We start from the raw sequence: 25733 nt of genomic DNA, 5'->3' as shown, positions 1-25733 counted from the left end.
ATATGTGCATGTGTGTGTGTGAGAGAGAGAGAGAGAAAGAGAGAGAGAGTGAGAGAGAGCATGACTGTGCTTGCCCGCCTGCCTATCTGGAGATTAATCTAGTGGTCTGGAACGTGCCCCATCGCAATGTTGATGTTAACACAAGATAAATTATGTCCGGGGTGAGTCATCAGAGCCGAGGCCCTATCACGTCTGTCCGTGCATCGCGTGGCCCCCGCCACTCCAAGCAGCGGTGCGGTGGGGGGTGGAGATGGCGGCTTTGAAGTCCACAGGGCCGTATGGTGTGCGGTGTCCCCCGGAAGCGTTGTCCATGCACAGCTCTGGCTAGAGATGGCCAGGACAGACCCCTCGCTCCCTACACACACGCGCTATGCCCCGCAGGGTTGGCAAAGGGAAGCCTCTACTGAGCCATCTGTTTGTAGAGATCACACAATATATCCTTGCTGGAATCCAGCCTGTTTCTTTTGTATTTCTGAGTTATGAAACCATAATCAGTTTGGTTTAATATACACCGGTATGTCAATATTTACATTGCTAATGTTTTCTATAGAGCCATATGCTATGGGAGAGACTGTGGACATGGTCCAGCCCACACAGTGCATCCTGACAGCCCCCATGCCCCTCCCACAGATGACTTCATTACTGCAGTAGCCCCACCCCCACTGACTTCATTACTGCAATTAAGAGGGCTGCAGCCCCACCCCCACTGAGGGACCATCATCTCCACACATGTTGCCACAGCAGGTGCCACTAATGAAATTAACAAAGAATAAGATATACATGGATGTAAGTGAACCTGGGTGTATATGTGCATGTAACAAAAGTCATTTACTGGCAAACTTTTTTCAGTGCAGATGTTGTGTTCTGGTTGTCATATTGTGTTAAATAAGGCTGTTTTGACACAGAGTGAAAAATACAAAGAGACAAACAGGAGGAAATGAGTGAGATGGAATAGAGTTGCAAAAGAGAGAGATATAAGAGCAAATGTGTGTGTGTGTGTGTGTGTGTGTGTGTGTGTGTGTGTGTGTCTGTGTGAGGAATAGAGTGGCAGAAATGAAAGAGGAGAGAAAGAAGAGAGTCCGGTACACTCCGTTCCTCTCTGGGGAAGTGCAGACAGATATGAATGTGTTTAGTCCACTCTGGAAACAGACAGGATTGCCAACCGGTGCTGACAGAGAGTATCCCAGCACAGGAAACATTCAGGCCATGCATCCCTCCGAGACTCCTCCACTCTCTTCTCCTCTATGCCTTCTTCAAAACAACCAGCCAATGGGCTCTCAGGGCAGCAAGACCCAACAAGAACCTGAAATCCAAACTGCTAACAGTCAAAGCGAGAGGTTAGCGTATAGCTTCCGGGCCAGTGCGATTTCATCATGCTAAAACCACTGGCTAGCGTCAGTGGCCCTCGCGAGCGGGCTGTTGACGATGACTCCATGGGAGATTTGTGGGTAAAGAAAAAATGACGCTGCCTTCGGGAAAGACGATACTCTCAAAGGTGAGAGACTGCCAGCTCCATTATCTGCCCCTCGTCTCCACCAGGCTGGGAACCTCAGAGGCCGAGCCAGCACCGCCCTGGGCCAGGGGCTCTCTCACAGGATGGCCATAACTGGCTTTGTTTATCATATCTCTCATATCAGGTCTCTGATACAGTATGTGATTTCTCAGACATACTGTATCTTTTGAAGACCGGCCGAGCAAGTTCTCACCTTTATTGTTACATGTATTCAAATAAAAACACAATTAATTACTTGTGCTTTGATGTTCACTGTCTTTACCCTCACAGAAACCCAACAATGAAGGGCATTACACTCTACATTCAATACAGCATAATATATACTGTTCAATAAAGGGAAATAAAAAGTGCTAGAAATAAACAACTTCAGTGTGGTTGTGTCAGGTGTGGTTTGTTATGGTACTGTCAGATGGTATGATAATGGTGGTATACATCACATGGTATGGTAGTACGGCCATACGGTATGGTAGTGGTATGGCAGCATCAGCTGTTTCAGCCGCATGACTGGCTGTGGAGAGGAACAGTAACTAAGATGAGTGCTGTGTGACGTAGAAAAACAAATATACCTCCGCGCTACTGCGGGTCACATCTAGCGCATCGACGGGAGAGGACCGAATCCAGTGTGAGAGAGAGAGAGTTCACCGGAGCGACAAAGATGTAGAATTATAGTAGTTTTTATTCTTCAGGTGCCAACATAAGGACTAATGTTTCGACGTGTGCCACGTCTGGTGCATTTTGGGGATGGCCAATACTAAATTCAATCAGATTCATAGCCTACATCCTGATTTGTTGATATTGAGGCAATGATTCCATGCAAAGGCTTGGGCTTCAGGGCCCTCTGACCCCTTGGGCCCCTGGGCCTGGGCCCGGTAGGCCCGTGCAGTAATCCATTCCTGTGTGCCCTAAGTACAGCATATGACTCCTCACACATCTCCTTAATCAAACAAGCGAGTTATGACTATTCCAAGCACATTACACTGATGCTCAGACATATCTGGTGACTGACCAAGCATTTGTGCCGTGGCTGGCCGATTAAGTTGCGACTGTCCCAAACACTGCATGGGTATTTGAGTATGTTTGAGCATTGCATGTATGTTTTAGCTGAGCAATTTGAAAAGAATGCGCCCCTCTGCTCACTGGCCTCTCCTCCCACACTCCTTCCTGTAGATGGCCAGATGGGCATGTGGAGAAAAAGTGTTCCCACTTCATCACTTCATCCTGTTTTTAAACACACACACACACACACACACACACACACACACATACACAGAAACACACACACACACACAAAGACTCACAACACAGGAATGACTCAGGCAGGAAGTGATGTCAGGGGTCGCCAGGAAATGCCAGCGCTGACCTGTCACAGGCTAGGCGTGATCCTGGCACGCACCGGCTCAGGCTGTCACGGCCCGTGGGCACTGCCGCAGTTCATTAGTCCCCCGGGGCGTGATAGAGTGACCCGGAGGGCATCGCCAGAGAACAAGGTAATTAATTGCCGGCCCGTCCTCCTGAATAGGTTTGTGAAGAGGAAGGTGGAGGAAGTAAAGTGGGGACACGTCCTGGGCAGCTGGAGGCGAGGGAGGGTGGGGGGGGGGGGGGGGGGGGGGGGGTTGGGGGTGGGGACAAACGGAAGAGATTAATGTCCCTGGCTGGCTACAGTGATGCACTCACGCTGCACATCAAAGTGGCATCCGATAAAAGCCTAAGTGGAGGGGTTTTGGGGGAAAGGTTATGTGGCATGATGCTAACTTGATATCAATTGCAAAGTAACCTTCTCATGAATCTATCTCTTTCTCTCTGTCTCTTTCCATCATACAGAAATACATGCAAACATGCATTAACACACACACACACACACACACTACACTGGTTGTCATTTCATCCACTTCATATCTGTTTCATGTGGGTTGAGGTTCAAAGAAGCTCGGAATCATGGCATATTTCTTTAGGACACACACACAAACACACACACACACACACACACACACACACACACACACACACACACACACACACACACACACACACACACACACTTATACAGATAGTTAGAGGGTGGTGGTGGGTGGTATTGCTTTCTCTCCCTTCCGCTGAAGTATTGTAGCGGTTGCCTCAGGCCTCAGATCAGTCTCTGTATATCGACATTATTGTCGTTATTTAATCAGTGTCACACACAATACAAGTCACCTGCAATACTGGCACGGTGCTAATGCTTCTGCTCAGAAGACACAGAGAAATTATAATTACACTCTTGGCATTTTAGCTGCTTGATTGGTTGGGTCAGGTGCAGCATCCAACCCCCACCCCCACCCCCACCACCATCTTGTTACTTTTCAGAAGCTTGGAGACGAGATAAGACGAGAATGCCACAAAATCAATGCTCCTTTTATAAGGGCGTTGTCCTGCAGCCTGGGCACAGAGACAGGAATAACCGTCATTGATAGCCTAGCGCTTGCTAATCGATCCCTCCTGGCGGTGGATTTGAGAATAAACTGTTGAGACTGCATACGGGCTGTGTGTGTGTGTGTGTGTTGGCGGTGGGCATTGATGTTGAATCAAAGTGAATGAACGCGCTCTCTGTGCGCCTCTTCAGGTTCACGTGAGAGCTTCAGTGTCGAGGTTAATTGGTCCGTCGGAAATCAATGCCGTCGGTTTATCTGGCCAAGAGCGGACCGACAAGAGGTGCGATACTCAAAGCCCCCCTTGAGACATAACCTTTATGCGTCTGAGCGAGTGATAGCCCAGAGCGCATCGCAGGTCTTGTCACGGAAATGACCCTAAACTACTGCCCTTTCTCTTAAATGTGATTTATCAAATCCACATACTGTTGTATGCGCACTGAAACAATGTATAAACCGTAGCCGCAGGTTCAAAGTCACCGCTACAGTAAAGGTCGCAGAGCGTGTTTTACACTTTGGGATAATCTGCCACCAATCACATCTTCAATGAGGAGCCTCTGAGCAAATACACCCCATTCAATTACGCCAGTGTTTATCAGTCAGATACCAAATCATGCCCAAATCAGCCTCCCTGTGTTTCATTCCCCTGCAGTAGGCTACCCCAACAGTTGATGATCTCTTTGCATTCTCTCTCTCTCTCTCTCTCTATTCTCTCTCTCTCTCTGTGTCACCTCATTGCCTGCAGGGCCACTGTTGAGGAATAAGCTGATCCAATTAGCACCTTTATAACTGAGCTGTCTCTCTCTCTCTCTCTCTCTGTCTCTCTCTCTCCTCTGCATATGCTGGGATAGAGGGGAGGACCATAAGGGATATAGTAGGGAAGTGTGCACTTGGTCAGTTGTAAGGTATCATCACTAATATCAGAGCAAAGCCAAAAGATACCAGTCTGCGCAGACACATCAGTCTGTTCCTCAGTGGATTGAAAAGTGGATGGTAGGCTATGGTTACAAAAGAGTAATCAAACTTGGACAAGACCATTGTTTTACAAACTAAAAGGATTTCTGAGATGTATGTCTTATATTTTATTTTATCACTCTTATTATTGAGATGTTTTATGTAATAATTTATATATGAATTGCTTGATTTCAAATGTCAGATAATAAGTTGGATTATGGAATCATGAATCATTCCTATCCATCTGGCTGTCATCTAAAGCAGCCAGTTTATTCTCATCACTCTGTGAGAATAAACACTGAGGCATTGTTTGCAATTATTGGAAACACATGAAATCCTCATCAAGAAAAAGGCTCTCTGTTTGCATTGTCTTTCTCATCTGGCACAGAGAGCGCTGGGTCTGTCTGTCAGGCCCGCAGCTGTTCGGTAAATTACAGGGCCCGCCATGAAGAGGAGCTGTCCTCGTCAGTGTAAACAACAGCCCGGTGTCACCTCGCCTTAGCGGCAAGCTACGTGAAGTGCTCAGGGAGAGAGGGACAGAGAGAGAGAGAGAGAGAGAGAGAGAGAGAGACAGAGAGAGGGTGGGCCTGGGAGGGAAGTGCTGGGAGTGATTATGGAGATAGCTGGACATGACAGCTCTGTCACCGGGCTCTGGCAACTTCACATTGTTACAGAGTAGGGCCGGCGTTTGAGAGATAAGAGGCTGATTTAGAGAAGTGACGGTTGCGTTGCCACGATACCACTGGCTTTGCCATAAATTACACCATTTTCTTTATTTTCTGATGTGACAGGCAATACCATTGTTAATAGATAGCCCATGCTTTGAAGTCGTGCAACCTCCATGCTAACAGCACATTAGCCACGGACACATTGGTTCTATCTACCGGCCTCACCCTCGGCCAGGACGTAGGCGCTCGGAGCTCATCGTAATCTACACCACCGGGAGGTCGGCATCATTGTGCAACTCTATTAACAGAGAGGAGCAAATGCACCCAGGAAAGGCATTCATCATCCTGCAGCCAGATAGGCAGCACACTTCCATTTCCCACCGGCTGAAGTCTCGTTCTGGAAAAAGTGATGTGTTTCACACATATATAGAGGGGGGGAGGGGGGGGTGAGAATGAGACAAGACTGAGGAAAAATAGAAAGAGAGAGAAAGGGGCGCATTCAGGGGGACATGCAGAGGGGGTAGAAAAGGTAGAACCAAGAGAGGTTGTTTTGAAATTCAAATGCAGGGTTGTGTGCTCATAAATCAGTCCTGACGAGCCTAAGCCTCCTGGAGGACTTGTCTGTAAACCCTCAACTTGATCCACAATTCAGACCTCTGACAACTCTCTCAAGAATGAGTGCAAAGCATGATACGGTTTTTGGTGGTGGTGGTGGTGGCGCTAACTAGGCATTTAGCCTAGCTATGGTCTGTGAAATCACTAGTCCAGATGAGAATAACACAACACACCTAAGCTGAGCACTATAGTAGTTGGAGGTTGGGGAAATGTATTGAGGAAAGTGGTGGTGGTGATGGCAGTTATGGTGGCGGTGGTGGTGGGGGGTAGATATCACACTCTAATTCATGACCTTCTGGGTGCAGGCGCTGTTGCCATGGCAGCCCGGCATGATGCTTTTGACAGGACTGATTTGCCCTTGATAGAAATGGAGCCAAAGGCAGACAGTCATCCCCTGGCTGTAGACACACTCACACAATCGCACACACACAATCTCTCTCTCTCTCTCTCTCACTCACTCGCACACACACAATCTCTCTCTCTCTCTCTCTCTCTCTCACTCACTCGCACACACACACACTCACACATGCACACACACACACACACACACACACACACACACACACACTCACACAGCAAGTGTTCAGATGGATTTAGCATTGTTAGGACCCCTGATGGTGTCTAATAGCTATTCCTGATGGGAGGAGAGGTAATATTAAGAACAAAAGAGGTGAGATGGGGATTAGGTGGTGTAGATTTGTTCTTAAAGCATTGCCATGGGCTTCAAAAAATCGCATTTGCAGTGAAAGGGGATGTAATAAAGCTTCAGCAGTTGACTACAGCTATAAAATGTCTGGTCAATTACGTGCTTTGCTGGTCAGTATATTACACTGGGGGAACACTAGCCCTTGTTCTTAGGCGTGTATGAAAACATAAAAAAACAATGTATCATCTTCTTTGTAGCAAATGAAGTGAAGCCATTAAGTAATGCCCTTTACACTAATTTAGGGAAATTCACCATATTGGATTGTTTCCGTTGCCTGCCTGCGCTGAGAGAGGCATGTCAGAGATTCTCTTTGCATTTCTCTCCTCCTTTGTCTACGTCAGTCCAGGGACCCAAGGTGCTCCTTCAGTGACGGTGATAAAGTGGTCCTCGGTGTTTGGCAGCCATCCATCTGGTGGTCTGCAGGCCTCTGCTCTGCTTCAGCAAGCCAAGGCGGCAAAACAAAATAAAAAAATAAAATAAATGAAAACAACAGCAGCAGCGAAAAAACTGCAGAGCAGCAGCAAATTTGTCAACGTCCTCCCACTGAGCAATGAGGTCATCACGAGCTGTTGTCTGGCTAAGTGAAGTTTTTTTTTTCTTCCTCAGGTTTCATAATTTAAGCATATTTGCATAAGCATAAGCATATTATCTGTTTTTAACGGGCCCTGCTGTGCATTTTGATGAGTAATGATTGCTACTGGACAGAATCACAACACCTGAGCTGCAAAATGGCTAACAACAAAAGCTCAAATAGGATATTTCCCACCTCAGGGCCTCTTCAAATAAGTGCAGTCAAGTGCATCAATTAAGTACCTTTTACTCTGAATTATTTGCTTCCTCCTTAGAGCACAATATTCATAAGGACTCACAAAAGACACACAACCTGCAAAAAGTTTGCAATAGCAGACCATTGGAAGCAGCTCACCATCCAATCACCCACCGGCAAAAAATGGTTCACCATTCACATTGCCACTGCCAGCACTAGCTTCAAGACAGTGCTTTTGATCTGCGCTGGGGTCCCTCTTCGTCCAGTGCAGCATGCTGCGGAGTCGGCCTGTCTGTTTGTAGTAGCCCCCAGTGTTTGCTTTCCTGAATACCCCATTTCACCAATTATTGCTTTCATTGAACCACTTGGACCTCTATCATCAGCACTCTATGGGAGATGATAATTTGGAGTGATCTGAGAACAACTGTATGCTCTCTCCTACCCAGCTACCCCCCACCCCCACCCACCCACACACACACACACCTCCCCCAACCTCTCTGTGCCAGTGGCAGTTTAATTGCCATAATTATGGAATTACAACACAAACAAACTGCCCCTTTCTCCTCTGCGGTGGGTTCTTGGGTTTTTTATAGAGTCTCTGTGCAGCACCAGTGCGTTTTCAAAATAGGCCAGTGATGATAAGCTTCACTAGAGGTAAGCCCTGGTCCGCCAGGGCCGAATTAACCGACCGATAACAGCCCCCCACCACCCCAACCCATCCCCAATTCCCCCACCCTGCTCCCCCCTATATGTAACATCTCTTTCCCTTTTCATCTACTGCTTCACTCCATTCCACCTTCTTATTCTATTTGCACCAGAAACGTGGGATGAGAAAATTTATGGAGCATGAGAATATTTCCTATGCTCCTCTTACCTGGCCTTGCCTAGACTTACTCCTTTTTTACATCCACCTTGCTCCTCTCACTCTGAATATGCGTGTCCTGGGGAGGGGGGAATGTTATTTCGTGTTTGTTTTTGTTTTTCTGGTACAGCACTCATTACCTCGGGGCTGATTAGCTGCCACATTTAAAAGGGGGGAAAATAATAAATAAAATAAAAACGTGTGCCTTTGATCTTCACATTACTTCAATTTGAAGCCCAGGCAAGCTGCCACTTGCCTCCAGGACTTGGTCCACTCAGCCCTCGCTCGCTCTGACTGAGCACAGCCATGGCCGTCCATCTGGTGGGAAGGAGCCAGAGACCTGGAGAACAGTCAGGCGGCCGGACACGGCATTAATCAGAACTGCTGCTCTAATCCAGATGGGGAGAAGAAGAGTGGAGGGAGAGGGGAGGAGAGGAGCGAGGGAGAGGGAGAGAGGAGCGAGGGAGAGAGGAGGAGAGGAGAGTGAGGGAGAGGAGAGACCCAGTGACTGAGAAAGACCATCTTGCAGTGGGGGGAAAGATAAGCTGACCACCAGTCCTCATTTTCTCCCCCACTGCGAAGGCCATTATAGTTTCTGAGAGGTCTGAGAGGGGATACATCACAGGGTGCATTAAAAGAATGATGGACACTCAAAGAGGCCGAGGAGAAAGCAGAAAGGAGAACCATGCAGAGTGAGGAGAGAGAATGGGAGGGTTAGGTGTTGATTACTTTTTCAAAGTTAGAGAAAAAAAACATTTTAAGTTACCACACCAATTCTCAGTGGTGTGCCTGCACTTCTAACGATTTGCTGCATGTTGGCAACGAAACTGCAAGGAGGTTTGGCTCATATTTTCTGTCTTGGTGATTACAGCATTTGTTTGTCCTCACCAACATATTCCAGCTGCTGATAAATTATCTTGTTTGAAGAGTTCCAGCCAATAATTTTCCATACACCCCCCACCCCCTCATCTGCATGTGGCTTTGCTTTCCAATTGTGAGCACGGCACTCAATCACCACTTGGCTAATTAATTCAGTCAAAGCTTGCCCGCTGCTGATACCTCCATCATAGGAGCGTTTGTTCAGATCAGGGAGAGCAAACAGCACCGGAGCCCCATGGCATCATCAGACTCATAATAACGCCATCAGCCATCTAGAACCGCACACAACCCCACGCTATACTGTCAGCTAGATAAGTGGCAGGGGTGGGGAGGCAGGGGGCATTTACTGAAATATAATGCCACAGAGGTGTCGGGAAGCTGTAATCTAACCTTCTGGAGGTCAAGCTCCAGACAAAACAAACACACACAGTAAAAGGCTCAACAGTTTTCAAAGCCTGTGTAGGCTATTGAATTGTTTTTTTTTTTCATTCATTTTCAACTGATGCTCCAATGGGACTTGTGTTTTCTCTCTTCTCTGTTCTCTGTTTGAAACAAACATTGACAAATACATCAAAACAAGAAAAAAGGGCCAAGACATAAACACATTGGCTCATATAAAGATAAAACGTTCTCATCCTCAACATCTCCATTTCCAGCATGGCCGTGGTGCAACGGTTGGAGGAGCAAGTCAGCGATCTGGCCAACCACAGCGCCACGTTTTAGTGGCGGGTCACCTCCCCTCTCTGGGGCCGCTGACAGAGGAGAAGCCAAGTGTCACTTAATACTGTCGGCTGTGATTCAGTTGCCAGCCAGCCCGCCAGCCCGCCAGCGTTCCCGCGGTGGCCTCCCATGGGCCGGCCCGACGCCTTGTCTGCCGGTGCTGCCCGCTCTTTGATCTGCAAGCCATGGGCGAGCCAACTGGGGGGCTGATGCGAGTCATGTGTCGTCGGTGTGTGTGGGTCTACACTGGAGTGTGAATGCAGTTGGCCCAGGCTTGTTTATATGTCAGCGTCACACAGTAGTGATTCCCCTGGGGAAAAGGGGTTATATAGGGCTGGCTACTGCATACATGGGAGGATGGGAGGCAGCCTTTTGATACGGTGGTGGCCTCTGTCTCTGCCAGTGCTTGTGTTTCATCTTGATGTGTGTGTGTGTGTGTGTGTGTGTATTGTGACGTACTGCCATTGAGAGGGTATGCTGAGTTTTGAGGGATAGTGGTAGCCTGGCTGACACCCTATCAATTCACTTTCGATTTCCAAGAGGCATAACCAGCAATGAAATTAAGCTTTGCGGCAAACACATCTGTCTTGTAAATGAAGGGTTTAAATGCATTTGTTAGGCTGCTTAATTTCACAGAAAATACACATCCATGTTGTAGACCTACTGACAACATCAGTGTAGCCATTGGTTGTGTACAAAAGCTAACAGTGCGCCTCTGTCTGTCATTGGCCCACCGATAAGTGGTTGTGATTGGTTCCTGGTATTTCTGTGACTTTGGAAATCTCTGTTAAAGGGACACCAGGCAACGTTTTCGTGTTAATTAATCATATTCGTAAGTCGGTATATGGTTAAATGACTCATTACGGGGCGAATGAAGGCTCTCTCGCCTGCCCCTACTGCCTGTAGGAAGAATATCCCACTTGCAAGTTCGGTGCATCCTACCCGCCGAAGCAGGATCAGTTTACAGCACAGAGGCAGGCTAACAAAACGCTAGAGATTGTTGCAAACGTGTGTATAATGGCAGAGCCGGCGAAGAAGCAGCAAAAACCCTTGACGGAAGACGCAAAGAAAAGGAAAAGAGCTTCAGACCGAGAGAGGGGGAGTTTTGTAGAGAAAAAGCATCAGGCTTGCCTGGTGTCCCTTTAAAGGCACACTATCCAAGATTTTCTATACTACCAATAAGCCTGGCTAATGGTAGAATATGCGAGTCCAAAGCCATATGGAAAACCACTAAACAGACCATGAATCATTAGGATCACCTGGCTCGAGAAGTAATCCTGAGCTGATATGTGAATGTCCTACATAGTTTAGGCGATGCATAGCAAAAACATGATGATCATGATGATGTAGTGAGGTGAATTATTTTCCCTAAGAGGTTTAATCACAATCACTGCTCTTGCGTTCTCTCAGATGAGGCAGAGCAACAGTTCAGTGGAGTACCAAATTCAATTTGGCAGGCACGTGTGAAGGCACAGACAGGAAAATAAGGTCCCTTGACAAGCGTGAGATGAGCGTTTATCACCAAAATTACAGTATAAGACCCTGCACACCTGTTGTATGACACCCTGGCACGATTTGAATTGCACTGCATGTATTAAGGATATTTCTGGCCACTCACTGCTTGGTCTGGCTGCAGCCATGTGTGAAGAGAGAGAGAAAGAGAGAGAGTGCTAAAATGCAGTCTGTGATGGAGCACATTGGGAAAGAGATAAGTGATTTATGCAGCAGATCGATAGAGAGAGATCCATGCTCTACCATCAGCTCCCAGGGAGGGAGGTGTGTGCTGCTGGGAGAGCACTATCACTATGTCAGATCCCTTCCCTGTCTAGCATGCCCAGCTGGAAGTGTGTGTGTGTGCATGTGTGCGCATGTGTGTGCAGCCGATATGTGCGTACCTATGTGCATCTCTCTCTCTCCATTTGTGTGAATGTAAGCATATTCAAATTTACTTGAGTCCCGTGAGTGTGCGTGAGACAGCATGAAGTAGATGAGGGTAAGGATGATAAATTATAATGGTGCTGGTTTATGTATTTTAGGAAAAAAGTTCGCACACTCCTTGGTATTCTTTTGTTGAGTTTATTTTCTCATTTGGCACATGACGTTTCGACCTTGCGGTCTTCCTCAGATTCACTTGCAAACACAGGCTTGGTACATGATCTAAATCACCTGTCTAGAGGGGAGGAGTCAGCTCAGTGATTCATTAACCCTTGCAGGTACAGCATGCAAGCTTGTGGCGTGACTAAAGCCAAATAAAAACATAAGATAGAACCTTAAACTTTGTACAAACACAAGCATATGTCTGAAGATACAATCATCTACAATAAATAGATTTAAAAAGAGTTCATCATGTAAAATTCAGTAATCAATGCAAATGTTGTTCACAGTCAATATTAGAGGAAGGGTCTAATGTCCAAATCTTCATTGAGCCCCCTTGAGGCCAAAGTTCCCAGGTGGTGGATCCAGAAGGCCTCTCTTTTTAGAAGCAGGTTGTGTGTGTCTCCTCCTCTGCGATGTTGTTTTACATGTTCTATCCCTATAAATCTTAAGGTTGAGAGTGGATGTCCTGATTGGTTAAAGTGAACCGCCAAAGGGCTCTTTTCATTGTTGTTTCTGATGTTACTCCTATGTTCACTTATTCTTATCTTCAGGGCCCGGCATGATGAACTTACATGATGAATTCTGCTTGTGTTATTGTACAAAGTTTAATGTCCTATCTTTTGTTTTTATTTGGCTTTAGATGTGCACAAAGTCTCCTTGGAAGCTGGTTTACAAGTAGCCTATCATGTGCAGCAAACAAATTGTATGAATTGTTTGCTGAAAGGTGCTGACTGTAAGAAATAAAAGTCTCCTAATATGAAAAGATATTAGCTATATATAAATCAATGTATTCTCGGTTGTCAAGGGTATTCTTTCTTTGCCTTAGGCCTAGGCTATAGCCTAACAGTGGGCTGGCCTACGTCATTTTCTCCTGGTGCTGTAATAGCTTTACATGAGGAAACCCTCGACTTGCCTCCTTTAATGTTGATACTACTGCTCACCTTTACCTTGTGCGACTGCCTCAGTTACGCAACCTTTGCATACAAGGCACCAACGGTCTCACAGAAGTTTCACCCCTGCACTTGAATAATGTATCGCTTTCAGTGCCAAAATAGCGATGTTTGCGTTTTTCTCTGCTCTCGCCCTCCCCCTGAAAATAGAGTGCAGAAGAGGGTTGTTGCTATGGTGATACATCCACTGGCGTTGGTGAGACATTTTTAGCCACGCGATCCACGGGGATTTAGCTCCCTGTAACTTTCTGTAATTTCCAATCTAATTATATCACTCTGCCACGGCGCTGGAGAGAACCGCGGATGGGTGAGCTGGGATTGAGGTTTGGCTCTCTGGTGGGTTTGCAGTGTGAAACTAGTGATTAAAGCCGGCGCAGCGGCTCCAAATGTCATTTGTTCGCGCAAATGTAAAAACGATATTCATCATGTTAAAACCTCTGTAGCAGTTGTTGAAGGCGGGTGAGACAGAACTCGAAAACTCTTAAACAACACTGCTCTCAGTTTATGTTACAGAGTTTCACAACATAAATAATATTCCTCTTAGCCAGCACTAACCTTAGAAAAAACTGGAAACTGGAACTGTTTTTTTTTTCTGTGTGTGTGTGTGTGCAGTGTGCACTTCATGTAAGTACTCTATAGGCTTTTCCTAGCTACCTGATGAGCGTGGTGGATACCCTGTTACCATGACATTGGGTCATATCTGGCGTTATTAGCTGTTTCATTAAGGGGCATTTCATTAATAGGCCTATGCCACCATAGAGCTTCTCAGATCTATGTAGAAGTCAACACCAAACCAGGATATGTGTTAAGGCCTACCCCAGCTCTCATTCTTATCAGTAAAAACATGTCTAAACGAGTCATACACAATTAGGTTTCATACTGAGCGACACACTGATACTGTAGGGTAGGCCTGTTTTTTTATTCTTTCATTTTTTTAAGTAAAAAAGTAAGCTACAGGTGTTTGAAATCAAAGGTTTGAAATGACAGTTAAGGCAATTCCCTCCCTGGAGGCAAGTAGCATTATACATTGTTGATTTACTTGTTTGTTCTTTTAAGAACAGGGAGAGCAAGTTGACTCCAGCCCAAACTTGTCAACTGTGTATTGAAAAGAAGATGAAAAATGTCAGGACATTCTTAATTTTCAGGAAGCCGGGTCTTTGCCATCGGTTTACAGGAAGTGACCTACTTAATTTATGTAAACCGATGGAAATTAGCTTTTGGATTACTATTTTGCCCATACATGTTGCTTGTGGCAAATATACAGATTAACCCCAGTGAAAGTATAAGAAAAGTTCAATTGTACAACACATTTTTCAAATTCTCAACACTTTTTACACACGGTATGGCTTACCATTTAGGTGTCTGTAAAGTATGAAAAGTACAATAAACCTCCTAGACAAGGCTCCGTGTACCAAATGCCAGACTGGTGAGGAGGACACATTTCAAAGTAAGCATTCAGAGGTATTTTGCTGACAAAAGGCGATTGCACAACTGTGAGAATGTCACCCACAGCTGCCAGCAAAATATCTTCTGATAATTCATTGAGTGAAAATCCCTATCTCTGCCTGCCCCTCTCGGCCAGAAAATCCTCCCACTTGAGGACTGAGCGCCCTGCTGGCCTACATGTCTGAACCTGAACCCCACTGACAGGCCTCCACTGACAGTTTGCTTTCTGGCCCTTTGTTACCACACAATTACCGGATCTACTTTATAGGTGTCCCGTCCCGGTTATACAGAGTTAATAGCCACCTGCTATAGCCAATCAGAAAATACTTATTTCTTGTATCTGGGGTATAACGCACGGTAGCGACCGAGGAAGTCATCGTTGCCACTGCTGCATCTTGCCTTCATATCCGTGGGGTGCTGGCCCAGACAAAGTGCCATCATCTTATTAACTCCTTAATCCCGCCACTGCATTACGCTCGGATAAGTCAATAAGGGACTCAATAGATCCAATCCAATAAGTGCTACAGTAAATCGCACTCTTTCTCCGCTGTCGGACACATTTGTGTCCTCTCTCTCTCTCTCTCTCTCTCGCTTTCTGTGTTTTGAAGGGCATTGGTGAAGCCTTCGTCTCTTCCGCAGACATCGGAGGCCCATGCTGAAACAGATCTGACCGGACAAGGGAGAGAATAAAGCGATGGTTGTGCTGCCCGGCTGCAGGAGCAAACGAGCGGCGTTCATTTGGTTGCTCTTTTTATTTGTTCACATTAATGTCAAAGCTCTCCGTGGCTGGTGTGGTGTGTGGTGTGGTGTGGCGGGGTGTGGTGTAGAGGCATCAGAGGCTGAGTGAGCTCCCCAGTAATGCTGGCTGAGTGGGGCTGCCCAAACACATCCCTCATCACTCCATCTCCATGACTCCTTCTCTCTCTCTCTCTCTCTCTCTCTCTCTCTCTCTCTCTCTCTCTTTCTTTCACTCCATCTTGACCTCTCTATGGCCAGAGCTGTCCAGCCCTCTCTTTTGTTCAATGTCTTCATCTCTTTCTCTCTCTCGCCATCTCTCTCTCTCTCTCTCTCTCTATGTGTGGCCTACCTCTTCATATCTCACGTTCTCTGTCTTAACCATCCTCTTCCTCTCTCTCCATCTCCATTTATCTCTTTCTTTCCATCTCTCTCTCCTGCCTTACCTCTATCTCTTTTGACCTGACTGTCTCTCAGTCTTTCTCTCTGTCTCCCCCTACCAACTCTCTCTCTCTCTCTCTCATCCTCTCTGTCTTTCATTACATCTTTGTCACTGTTTCTGTCTGGGGACACATGTCTCTCTCTCTCTCTCTCTCTCTCTCTCTCTGTATTTCTCAGTCTCTGCTTCTCTCATCACTCCATCACTGAGGACAAAGCCACAATGGCCACACTGTCAAGCAGAACTAGAAAATCATGACCGCGTCACTTTTTGACCTGCTACACCTGCATTTACAGTAAAATGGCATATTTTGTATTATAAGCTATATGACTTGCCACACTCTGTTGCGTTCATGTCACCTAATGTTCATTTTTTTTCTCAGACGCAGCATATTGTCAGTACCCCTTCCCAAAGCACTGTAATAATTTATGGCGTGCCGAATTATCACATGGTTATTAGCGACATATTGCCTTTTTAATAGACAGAGACTGTTGAGGGAAATGGAATGATATTAAATGAAATGATCCGGTCTGTGTGAACGGCTTTACTTTTGTGAAAGGCCTCCTCAAATCGATGATGGCACCCTAAGGTAATGCCTTCACAGAGAGGACAGCAGGGTTAATGGCATGGTGGCTACATTCAAAACCCAGTGACAATCAATGACCCCCTATTGATTGGTGATCAGGAGTGGCCTCTTATATCCTCTATCTTTCTGTCTCTATCTCTCTATCCCTCAATCACTCTAGTGCTCTCTCCAGCTCTCTGTTTATTTGTCTACCTGTCTAGTTCTGTCTTGTTAAATCAGAACACTGTATATGTGTATATGTTAAATTAGTTTAGCACATGGAATGGAAATGTGTGTGTGTGTGTGTGTGTGTGTGTGTGTGTGTGTGTGTGTGTGTGTGTGTGTGTGTGTGTGTGAGTAAGTGAGTGCGTGTGTGCATGTATGTGTGTTTGCACTGTCCTCCTGTCTGTCATGGACAGGAGAGGAGACTAACGCGTTGCCTGTCACTGCTGGTCAGGCGGGCGCAATGGAGTCGGCCGTTCAGAAGAAAAGATCAGGCTGATCTACTGCTCCCTCGCTGACACCAAGGTCAAGTGCCACCGCGTCTGATTGGCTCAGACTGTGATGTGGCCGCCTGCGAGGTCATGTGGGAGAGAGTGAGGGACCTCTCTCCTGCTAACAGTCTCTGGATTTCTGTGAGTCAAACACCCATGTTGTGTGACTGCATGCTTGTGTGTCACTGTTGTGTGACTGTATGCTTATGTGTCACTGTTGTGTGACAGTATGTTTGTGTGTCACTGTTGTGTGACTGTATGTTTGTGTGTCACTGTTGTGTGACTATATGTTTGAGTGTCACTGTTGTATGTTTGACTAAATGTTAATGTGGTGTAATTGCATGTTTGTGTGTTGTGTGACTGCATGTGCCTTCATTATTGTTGTGTGACTGCATAATTGTACATTATTCTTGTGTGACTGCATGCGTGTGTGTTGTGGCGTATTGTGAGGGCTTGCATTCATACCAAATTGTTTTGTTGCACCACAAGAGACCAAACTGCAACTGATTATTTCACACTAACTTGGTATAACTCAAATATATTTTCGCGGTCAGTACGTGTGAGATGTTGTTCATGTTTGCTTGTTTTGTGTACAGTGTGTGTGAATCAGGCTGTTAAATTAGCCAGCTCCAATTGTATTAGGTAATGGTGTTTTCTCAGGAAACACATGCCACATAAACCAATTGCACTGTACTGTGATGCACTCCATCCTAACTCATCACCATGTGCAAAGAACAAGAGGTGACCAACCAGTTCAGCTGAGCTGTGTAGACGTTAATTCAATGATTACTGTCCATTTGCCCAGCGGTCGCTGACCAGATGAAGAATCTTGTGTGGCCAACTCATTTAAGGCCTCTGTTTAGATTCCTGGCCGACAATGTTAGCTCATGCACAAAAAAAGGGTACATAAGTATTTGAGTGTTCACCAAATGAAAGAGGGAAAAGGAAACAAACAACAAAAACAAACAAGTAAACAAACAGCGGATGACATCAGGCTCGGCAGTTACTGGCTGTGACCTAGATTGGCCCACGCGCCATTCCCACTGTGAGCCCATCATGGCAGATGGAAGTCATAATTATCAATACTCCTGTTCTTAGACCACCACACACACACACACACACACACACACACACACACACACACACAAACATCTACACTATACATAAGACACAGTCATATAATACAAATGCACACATCAAACAACACACACACACACACACACACACACACACACACACACACACACACATACATACTGTACATACATACACATACACACACTCATATGCATACACTCATCTATACACACATTCACATGCACCTACTGCTGCACTATGTACATGCATGCACATACCACACACACACACATACACACGCTTATGTGCGCGTACACACGGACGCACACACACACTCACACGTACACATGCACCTACTCCTGCACTATGTACATGCACCACACACACACACACACACACACACACACATACCACAAACACACGCACGTGCTCGCATGCACGCGTACACACAGACGCGAACACACTCTCACGCGTGTCAGCACGCACGCCGACTGAGGCTCCTCAGAAGCACTGTCTGCTCTTTCCTTCTTCATTGATTTTGTTTATTGTTTGTCTCCGGGCGATGGGAGGCCTTTTACGCGCACAGAGGAGCGTTCCAAATTGTGCTATTAAGTGGGTCATCGTTTCCTGTGGTTCTTCTGAAAGACAAAAAGATGCTTTTGTGCATCTTTTTTTCGCTGCGAGGCAACAGTACCCCTCCTGCAGATCTCAAGGTGTGAGTGTGCAAACACATACCGCCATACTGTGCGTGTGTATGTGTGTGTATGTGTGTGTGTGTGTATGTTTGTGGGTTTTGCGTGTGTGTATGTGTGTGTGTGTGTGTGTATTTCATTGATAATATTTCTTTGAATAATCACTTATTTGGGAGCGTGTGTGTGTCTGCAAGTGTGTGTATGTGTGGGTGTGTGTGTGAGTGCATCACAGCACAGCGGCAGGATCTCCGTGATGAGGCAGCGTGCGCATTCAAACGGGGAGAAATTTGGCATGGGCCATGCGCGTCAGTCTGTCGTAACGGATAAAAGCCAAATCCCTCCATCCGCTCTGGCTCAAGGGGGCAGCGCCTTCAGAATGCATGCATGCTCCTCTCCCTGCTCTCCTCCACCCTTCCACTCCTCCACCCCCTCTAGCGCCCACGTCAGGAGCATCAGGGCCACGTCATATGGCCCGCTAGCACTCAAGAGTGCCAAACTCAAAAGTGCAGTGGCCTCCCACTGTAAGTGCAGAGAGAGAGAGAGAGAGAGAGAGAGAGAGAGAGAGAGAGAGAGAGAGAGAGAGACAGTGATGGACAGGGCGAGGTAGTGCCGGCCGGAAGGTGTCCGAGTTGCACCTGCAGAGCCGTCCGACATGTTTGCATACTCTCATACGCCAAGGGATGTGAAATGTGAGCAAACAGCAGAAAAAATGCAGCGGCGGAGTGACTGGCCAGCTGCTGCTGTGGAGGTCTGAAAATAATGGTCTTTTGGATGTCCAGCTGTTTTCGTGCATAACCTAGATGCAGCGTCATCTCAACTGCGTCGTAACTGGCACGCACTTGTACAATACACACACGCACACACACACACACACACACGCGCAAACAAACAGAGACACGCGCACACACACACAGATACACTTAAATATATCTGTGTATACATAATGGTAAATGCTGTATACACAGACAGACAGACAGACAGACAGATAGTGTGTGTGTGTGTGTGTGTGTGCGTGTGTGTGTGTGTGTCAGACAGTGAGTGAGTGAGTCTCTAGGTGTGAACACTAAATCACCTCCATGAGAGAGCAGTGTGGAGCCTGAGTTCCTTCTGTCCCCACTGACTCATCTCTCTCAGTGGGGAATAACTCAGGGCAGAGGGGCGAGCGAGAGAGGGAGAGAGAGGAGGATGAGAGACATAGCGTCTTTATTCCTGAAAGCAAATGAACAATATAAGAGAAAGAAAGTGAGAGTGAGAGAGCAAGAAGACAGGATGCAGAGAAAGTGTTTTTACTACTTTTAACATTAATACTGCAGAGGCCCAGCTGAAAATATACTGTGAGTCCATGTCCACCACCTACGCAAACCCCACAGCTGGACCTACATGGAACCGCTTTCCCATTTATTTTTTGCCACAGGAAATGACATCAGAAGATCACAAGAACGTGAACCAGTTGCAGTTCAGCTGTCTTCATCCCCAGTGAACTGCACACTCCTCGTATGGAAAATCCCCAAGCACCTGCAGCAAAGCAGAGCAGAGGCAAAGAATGGAAAGAAAGAAAGAAAGAGAGAGGGAGAGAGAGAGGGAGAGAGAGTTTTAAGAGAACTTTGGGGGAAGAGCCTGGAGCTCAGAGAACCAGGGCCCAGGTGTGTTGGACTGGGGCAGAAGGGGGTGGTGGTGGTGGTGGTGGGGGGGGGGGGGTCCAGTACCCAGGAGGACCTGCTGACACAGAGCATGCCGATGCGGTCCTGTGCCTGACCGGCTGCCCTCTCCTCCCTCACAGAGCTGGAGGTCTGAAAGTGACCCCCCCTCCACCACCCTCCACCTGCCTATCTGTCCTGCAGTAAGAGTCAGTGGAGTGTCGGCTGGTGTGACGGTGGGTGGTGTGTGTGTGTGTGTGTGTGTGTGTGTGTGTGTGTGTGCTGCCCGGTCTGATTTATGAGTGTGTGAAAAGTCAGCCGCCCGCCGGGGCCCCACAGACTTTCCAAAATAAACAGCTCCAGCGGCCGGGATTACTATCGATCCGTGCGGACTGCTCAGCCGTGGCTGGAAAGTATGCCGCCTTCCAGGGATGGACTGTCTCCCTGTCTCTCTTTCTCTCTCTCTCTCTCTCTCTCTTTCTCTCTCTGTGTTTCTTGTGCTCTCTCCCTCCTTCCCTCCCTCTCTTTCTCTCCCCTCTCTCTCTCCCTCCCTCTCCCTCTTTCTCTCTCACTCTGCCCCCCTCTCTGTAGCTGTGTAACGATACAGTCATCTAACGATTTGATGCGATATAATACACTCGCGATATGGCCTATTCAACAAAATAAGACTGAAATCAAACTAGTATCTTAAACTTATGTATTCCTTCCTAGAGCAAAAATAAGATATCGATATGTTAAAATTGTGCTTTACCAAAATCCCGTCCGAAAAATAAAAGGAGAAATGAGAATAAGTCTAAATGTCAAATCACATGTAAGCAGGCTTCATATTCTGTCTTCTTCAGCTTTTGAAGACCTTAAGTTGCCAAGACACAAAGCTCAAAAGTTTCCACAAGAATGTGTGTATTTTAGGCCTAGAATTATTTATTTTGTCATTTGTAATTTTTTTAAACCGTGAAATGCCACAGTGCATTGTTATACCGTTTGTATCAGCATTTCTAATCACAATACAACATTTTTACACATTTTACACATTTTTACACTTTTGTATCTCTCTGTTATTTTTTTGCATTGTTTTTTTTCTGTTTGATTTTTCCTCTCCTGTCTTTTCCTTTGCTCTCCTTCTCTTATTCTGTTAAATCCTCTCTTTTATTCTATCTCACCATATCTCTTTTACTCCTTCTCTATCTCTTCTCTCCCTTTTTTCCTCTTCCCTCCCTTGTCTCTGTCTCTCTCTTTCTTCCCCTTTACTGCCCTCTCTCCAATCCCTCACTCCCTCTCTCCTTCCTTTCTGTCACTCTATTCGTGCTCTCCGCTCCTCCACTCCTTGTTGTCATTCACCTGTAATGTTGTGCGTCGTCTCGGTGGCTGTTTGTCCCCCTCCAGATCCATGTGCTAGTTTACACCCAGCACTGCCCTCGCTCTCCTCCAAGCGCTCGGCAGCGTCACTCACCACAGCTCAGCTGAAGGCTCGCCAGGGCCGCTTATCAAAAACGTCGACTTGATTGACAACATGATTGATGGATGAGCAGGTTTCGCTTCTTTATACTCGCTGAATCTTGAATAATAGCGCAGCGGCATTTCAAAAGATGTCTTTGAACCTACGCAGGGAGAGAAAGTGAAAGAGAGTGAGAGAGAAATGCAATGTAGTTTCTGAGTGAGGTTTTTTTTTAAATAATTGGCTGAATTGAACTCAAGCATTTGGTTCGAATTGAATTTTGTCAATGTTTCCCTCCATCATTTTCCACCACTCATATTGCACTTGGTAAAAGAACCAGTCTATTATCATGTAGCCAGGCACACAAAAGTAGATCACTGGCATTAAACGGAACGACTTCCATCCCGTGAATATTGGTTCAGCTTCCTTTCCCTCTGTGAATATTTTCAAAAATAAATATTTTCTCTTTCTCTCTCAGGCCACAACAAGGTTCTGAAGGATTTGAAGGTTGTTCTAGTGAACCAGCCCACATTTCCACCAGCTGTCAATGGAAGGATGCGTCATCAACAGAGGGTGTTCCATGCATGGACAGAAGAGAAGAAAGTGGTCCCGTCAAAACAGTCGAAAAAAATACTTCACTCTGGTTCACTCTGCTTCCTCTCTGTTCTGTAGAAAGACACGCCCACTCTGGTTCGCAGGAAAAAAACCAACTAGATTTTGGTTGCAGCTCTGAACAAACTTTTCAGGTTCCGAACCGATTTATATTGGGTCAAAGTGCTCCGAATGATTCAGGAGTGTGAACTAGAATGGAGCTGGTTCTCTGTCAGTGGAAACAGGCTATCAGAGTTGGCAGTAGGGGCCAGATCTCCATATAGCAGAGTAGTGACAAGAGAAAACACTGAGGGCCAGATGTACGTACATTTGCGAACGTAGCGTTGTCAGCGTCATGGACAAACTGCAGATTGCAAACGCTGTCAGTACCAAGTTTCCGTCGTATTTATCAAACTAGTGTAAACTGTGCCTTTCTCTGCCTTTCTCTGCCCATAAACGCAATTTACGAACGTCCACAACTGAATAGCAGAGCCTATACAAGCGCAGTTGAATGAAGTTAACTGATGACAACATTAAAAAGAATTTAGCGATCAGGAAATTATACCATAGCCTACATGATAAGATGTCAACAAGCAGGGAGATAATGAAGATCCGTAGTTTTACTCAAAGTACTTCTGCACGTAGGCTATGGAAAATTGGTCAAATCTAGCAAGTAGGAAAGTTTAAGTGAATGACGTGAAAGTGAAAGTAAGACATTCAAAAGGCCAATGAAAGTTAAGGTTGCTTTTGATAGTACAAATACTTACAAAACTGGTGCTCTAAATAGCGATTCTGTTGTCTTTGAAAGGTTCTCTTATTGACGCATTGAACTGCAATTTGGATTAACACCTGCTTTTACAAGGCGGAAGTATTTAGGCGCAGAATAGACGTTTTTCAGGAGCAGTCTTTGTACATACCGCGGAATATATAATTAGGTGCTCTTTACGCTTCCCCTCCCATCTTTTTACGCTAAACTCCCACTTTCCCCTGGATCCTCCCATGAATGCATATGCATGCCACGAAAAACGTGATTAGCCATGTTCAGCTCACGCGACAGGCAGTTTGCGCTTTTACATCATTGCGGCCTGTTTGTACATACCTCGCAATGATTTTACACGCACGTTGCGAAACAAATACGCCTGAAGTGGGCGCAAACGCGTTAGTACATCTGGCCCTGAGTGGCCGGCTGACACATTAATAGTTGCAACAGCAACAAAAGTAATTGGTAGATTAATATGTTCATCATGCACTGCAGAGGACAGGCATCACATAGTATTACAGTAACATACATTAGATAATTATCCACAATTATCATATGCTTAGTGTATACAATTATATGACATAAGAGGCTTTATAAATATAATGTGCATCATATATTGCTGTCTCACCCTATTTCACACCCCAGTTCTTTGGTTGAAATGTCACTTTGAAAGCAGAGTGATTAACTGGCCCCTTGTCACCTAATTCATGATTTCCTTGGCAACCCCAGATTCCTCCAGCCATCCCTGTTTCCCTGCACTAATTCCAGCCTTTTTGTCCTTGGAAGCCCCTCCATTGATGTTTCTGACAGCCTGATTGGGTCTGATCCTCCAGGCATGTTTATCGTCGTGGAAACCTGCTGACGCTCCAGGGAAAAGAGAGTGGGAGGGAGACAGAGAGAGAGAGAGAGAGAGAGAAAGGGAGAAACACTCCTGGCTTACAGTGGAGGTATACCGGAGGGACCAGACAATGACATTCTTTCAGTGAACATGGCGGGCTCTAGGACCCAGGGAGCGCACACGTCTTCCCTGATCGGGGGGCGGGGTGGGAGATTGGTGGTGGAAAGGGGAGGGGAGAAAGGGGGGGGGGGTGTGTTGGCTGCCTCAGCTCCAGTGTACACAGTCCTAGCTCCACTCAGGAGAGCAGTAGAGAGGGAAGAGAGTGGAGAGAGAGAGGGAGCTAGAGAGAGCACGCACAAGAGAGTGAGTGAGTGAGAGAGAGAGAGAAACAGAGAGGGAGAAAGAGAGAGTGGAGAGTGAGTGAGTGAGTGAGAGAGAGAGAGAGAGAGACTAGAGGAACGCAGCTGCCGTCGTGGTCACTGCAAGAAGACTCGCGCTTGGGCGGAAATGGAGGGGCACAGTCGTGGGAACTGACACACACACACACACACAGTTGTATCGGCGGGAGAGAGAGAACTTCATGTGGAAGGGGCTTGCCTTGAGAGGATAAGGATTAAAAGGTGACTTTCTGCTTCTTGGAGTCTTGCCTTTGGGGAGAGGTGGGAAAGAAGGGAAAGGAGGGAGTGTGTGTGTGTGTGTGTGTGTGTGTGTGTGTGTACGCTTTTTCTGTTTCTCTGTGTGTGTGTGTGTGTGTGTGTATGTGTATGTTTCTGTGTGTGTATGTCTGTGTCTGTGTCTCTGTGTGAGTGTGTGCTGGCAGTCTGAAAAAATGCCAGCCCAAAGGAATGTGGACATGTGTTATCACTAAACTCAAGAGAGCACTTTTCCGCTCCACTCTTTCTGCGTGTGTTTGCCTGTGCTTTTCCTGACTCCATAGATGTGTGTGTGTATGTGTGAGTCTGTCAGAGAGAGAGAAGCTAGAATTGCTTTCTTGTGTTGGGAAAAGAGATTTGTGCTTTTTTTACGAGGGGGGGGGGGGGGGGGGAGTGTGTCAGCTTGTTGTTGTGGTTCTGCAGTTTTGTGTGTACACAGATATGAGAAGTCATCTTGGTTAACTGGTAGCTGGCTGATCCTTGTGGACACCGAGGAGACTCGAGGGTTTTTTTCAGAAGCTTGAGTGTCATAACCTGGCACCTCTAGAGCTAATGTTTTTTTCGTGGTTTTGTTGTTATTTTTTTTGCTTCCTCTTTTTACGGAAAACTCTCCGCTTTTTTGAAAGTACCCAGGAGTTGGACAGACTCTAGTTGGACGGATTCCATGTGTCCTGCTCTGTGATTGGGGGACACTTTAAGAGACACGCTAGCTGTCTGTAGCCGGGGTAGATTAGAGTAAGTAGAGTTGTGGTGTGTGTGTGTTTTTGTGTGTGCGTGCGTGCGTGTGTGTTTACGCATCAGCATGCATGTGTGTGTGTGTTGTGTCTGACGAGCGAGGGAAACTAGTTGAGGGAGGCAGATCTGATGAGACGCACAGCAACAGTGGAGTCAGGGGCTCAGGCTGACTCTCACTCCACTGTAGAGAAACGTGAGGAACCATTTCACTGTCAGACTCTCTCCCTCTCTCTCCCTCTCTTTCCCTCTCTCCCTCTCTCTCCCCCCCCCCCTCTCTCTCCCTCTCCTGTTTCTCATTCTAGATGTACAGTTATAGTTGAATCATATGCTGTCGCTGCTGACATCTCTTCCTCTTGTCATTCTTTCGTTGCCTCCCTGTGTGCTTTCTCTCGCTTTCTCTATCTTTGTATGTGTCAGCACTCGTCACCGTCTCTGTCACAGTGCCTAAGTCTGGTTGATGTATTGACTTTTTTGAAAAGAACAGTGCATAGTGAGAACATAAAC

At 46.4% G+C, this 25733-nt stretch overlaps 1 protein-coding gene across 5 annotated transcripts in view; it reads left to right on the top strand.

Annotated features, from left to right (window-relative positions):
• Positions 1 to 13345: 13345 nt before the first annotated feature.
• Positions 13346 to 25733, top strand: part of ches1 (checkpoint suppressor 1) — a 42546-nt gene continuing 30158 nt past the window's right edge. The window contains exons 1-3 of one of the 5 annotated variants that reach the window (XM_042094264.1): positions 13346 to 13468; positions 15218 to 15319; positions 16775 to 16952. Coding sequence is in view for 1 of the 5 variants with exons in the window: in XM_042094260.1 (XP_041950194.1) it covers positions 25359 to 25422 (64 nt within the window). In the remaining 4 variants the exon portion in view is untranslated. Of the gene's footprint in view, positions 13469 to 14905; positions 15320 to 16774; positions 16953 to 24198; positions 24462 to 24888; positions 25230 to 25308; positions 25423 to 25733 lie in introns of those variants that run through there. The other 4 variants (XM_042094263.1, XM_042094261.1, XM_042094265.1 and 1 more) reach the window with 4 other exon arrangements.

The sequence above is a fragment of the Alosa sapidissima genome, chromosome 6, assembly GCF_018492685.1.
Source record: "Alosa sapidissima isolate fAloSap1 chromosome 6, fAloSap1.pri, whole genome shotgun sequence".
Classification (NCBI taxonomy): Eukaryota; Metazoa; Chordata; class Actinopteri; order Clupeiformes; family Clupeidae; genus Alosa; species Alosa sapidissima.
This window is presented reverse-complemented; position numbering and strand designations above follow the sequence as displayed.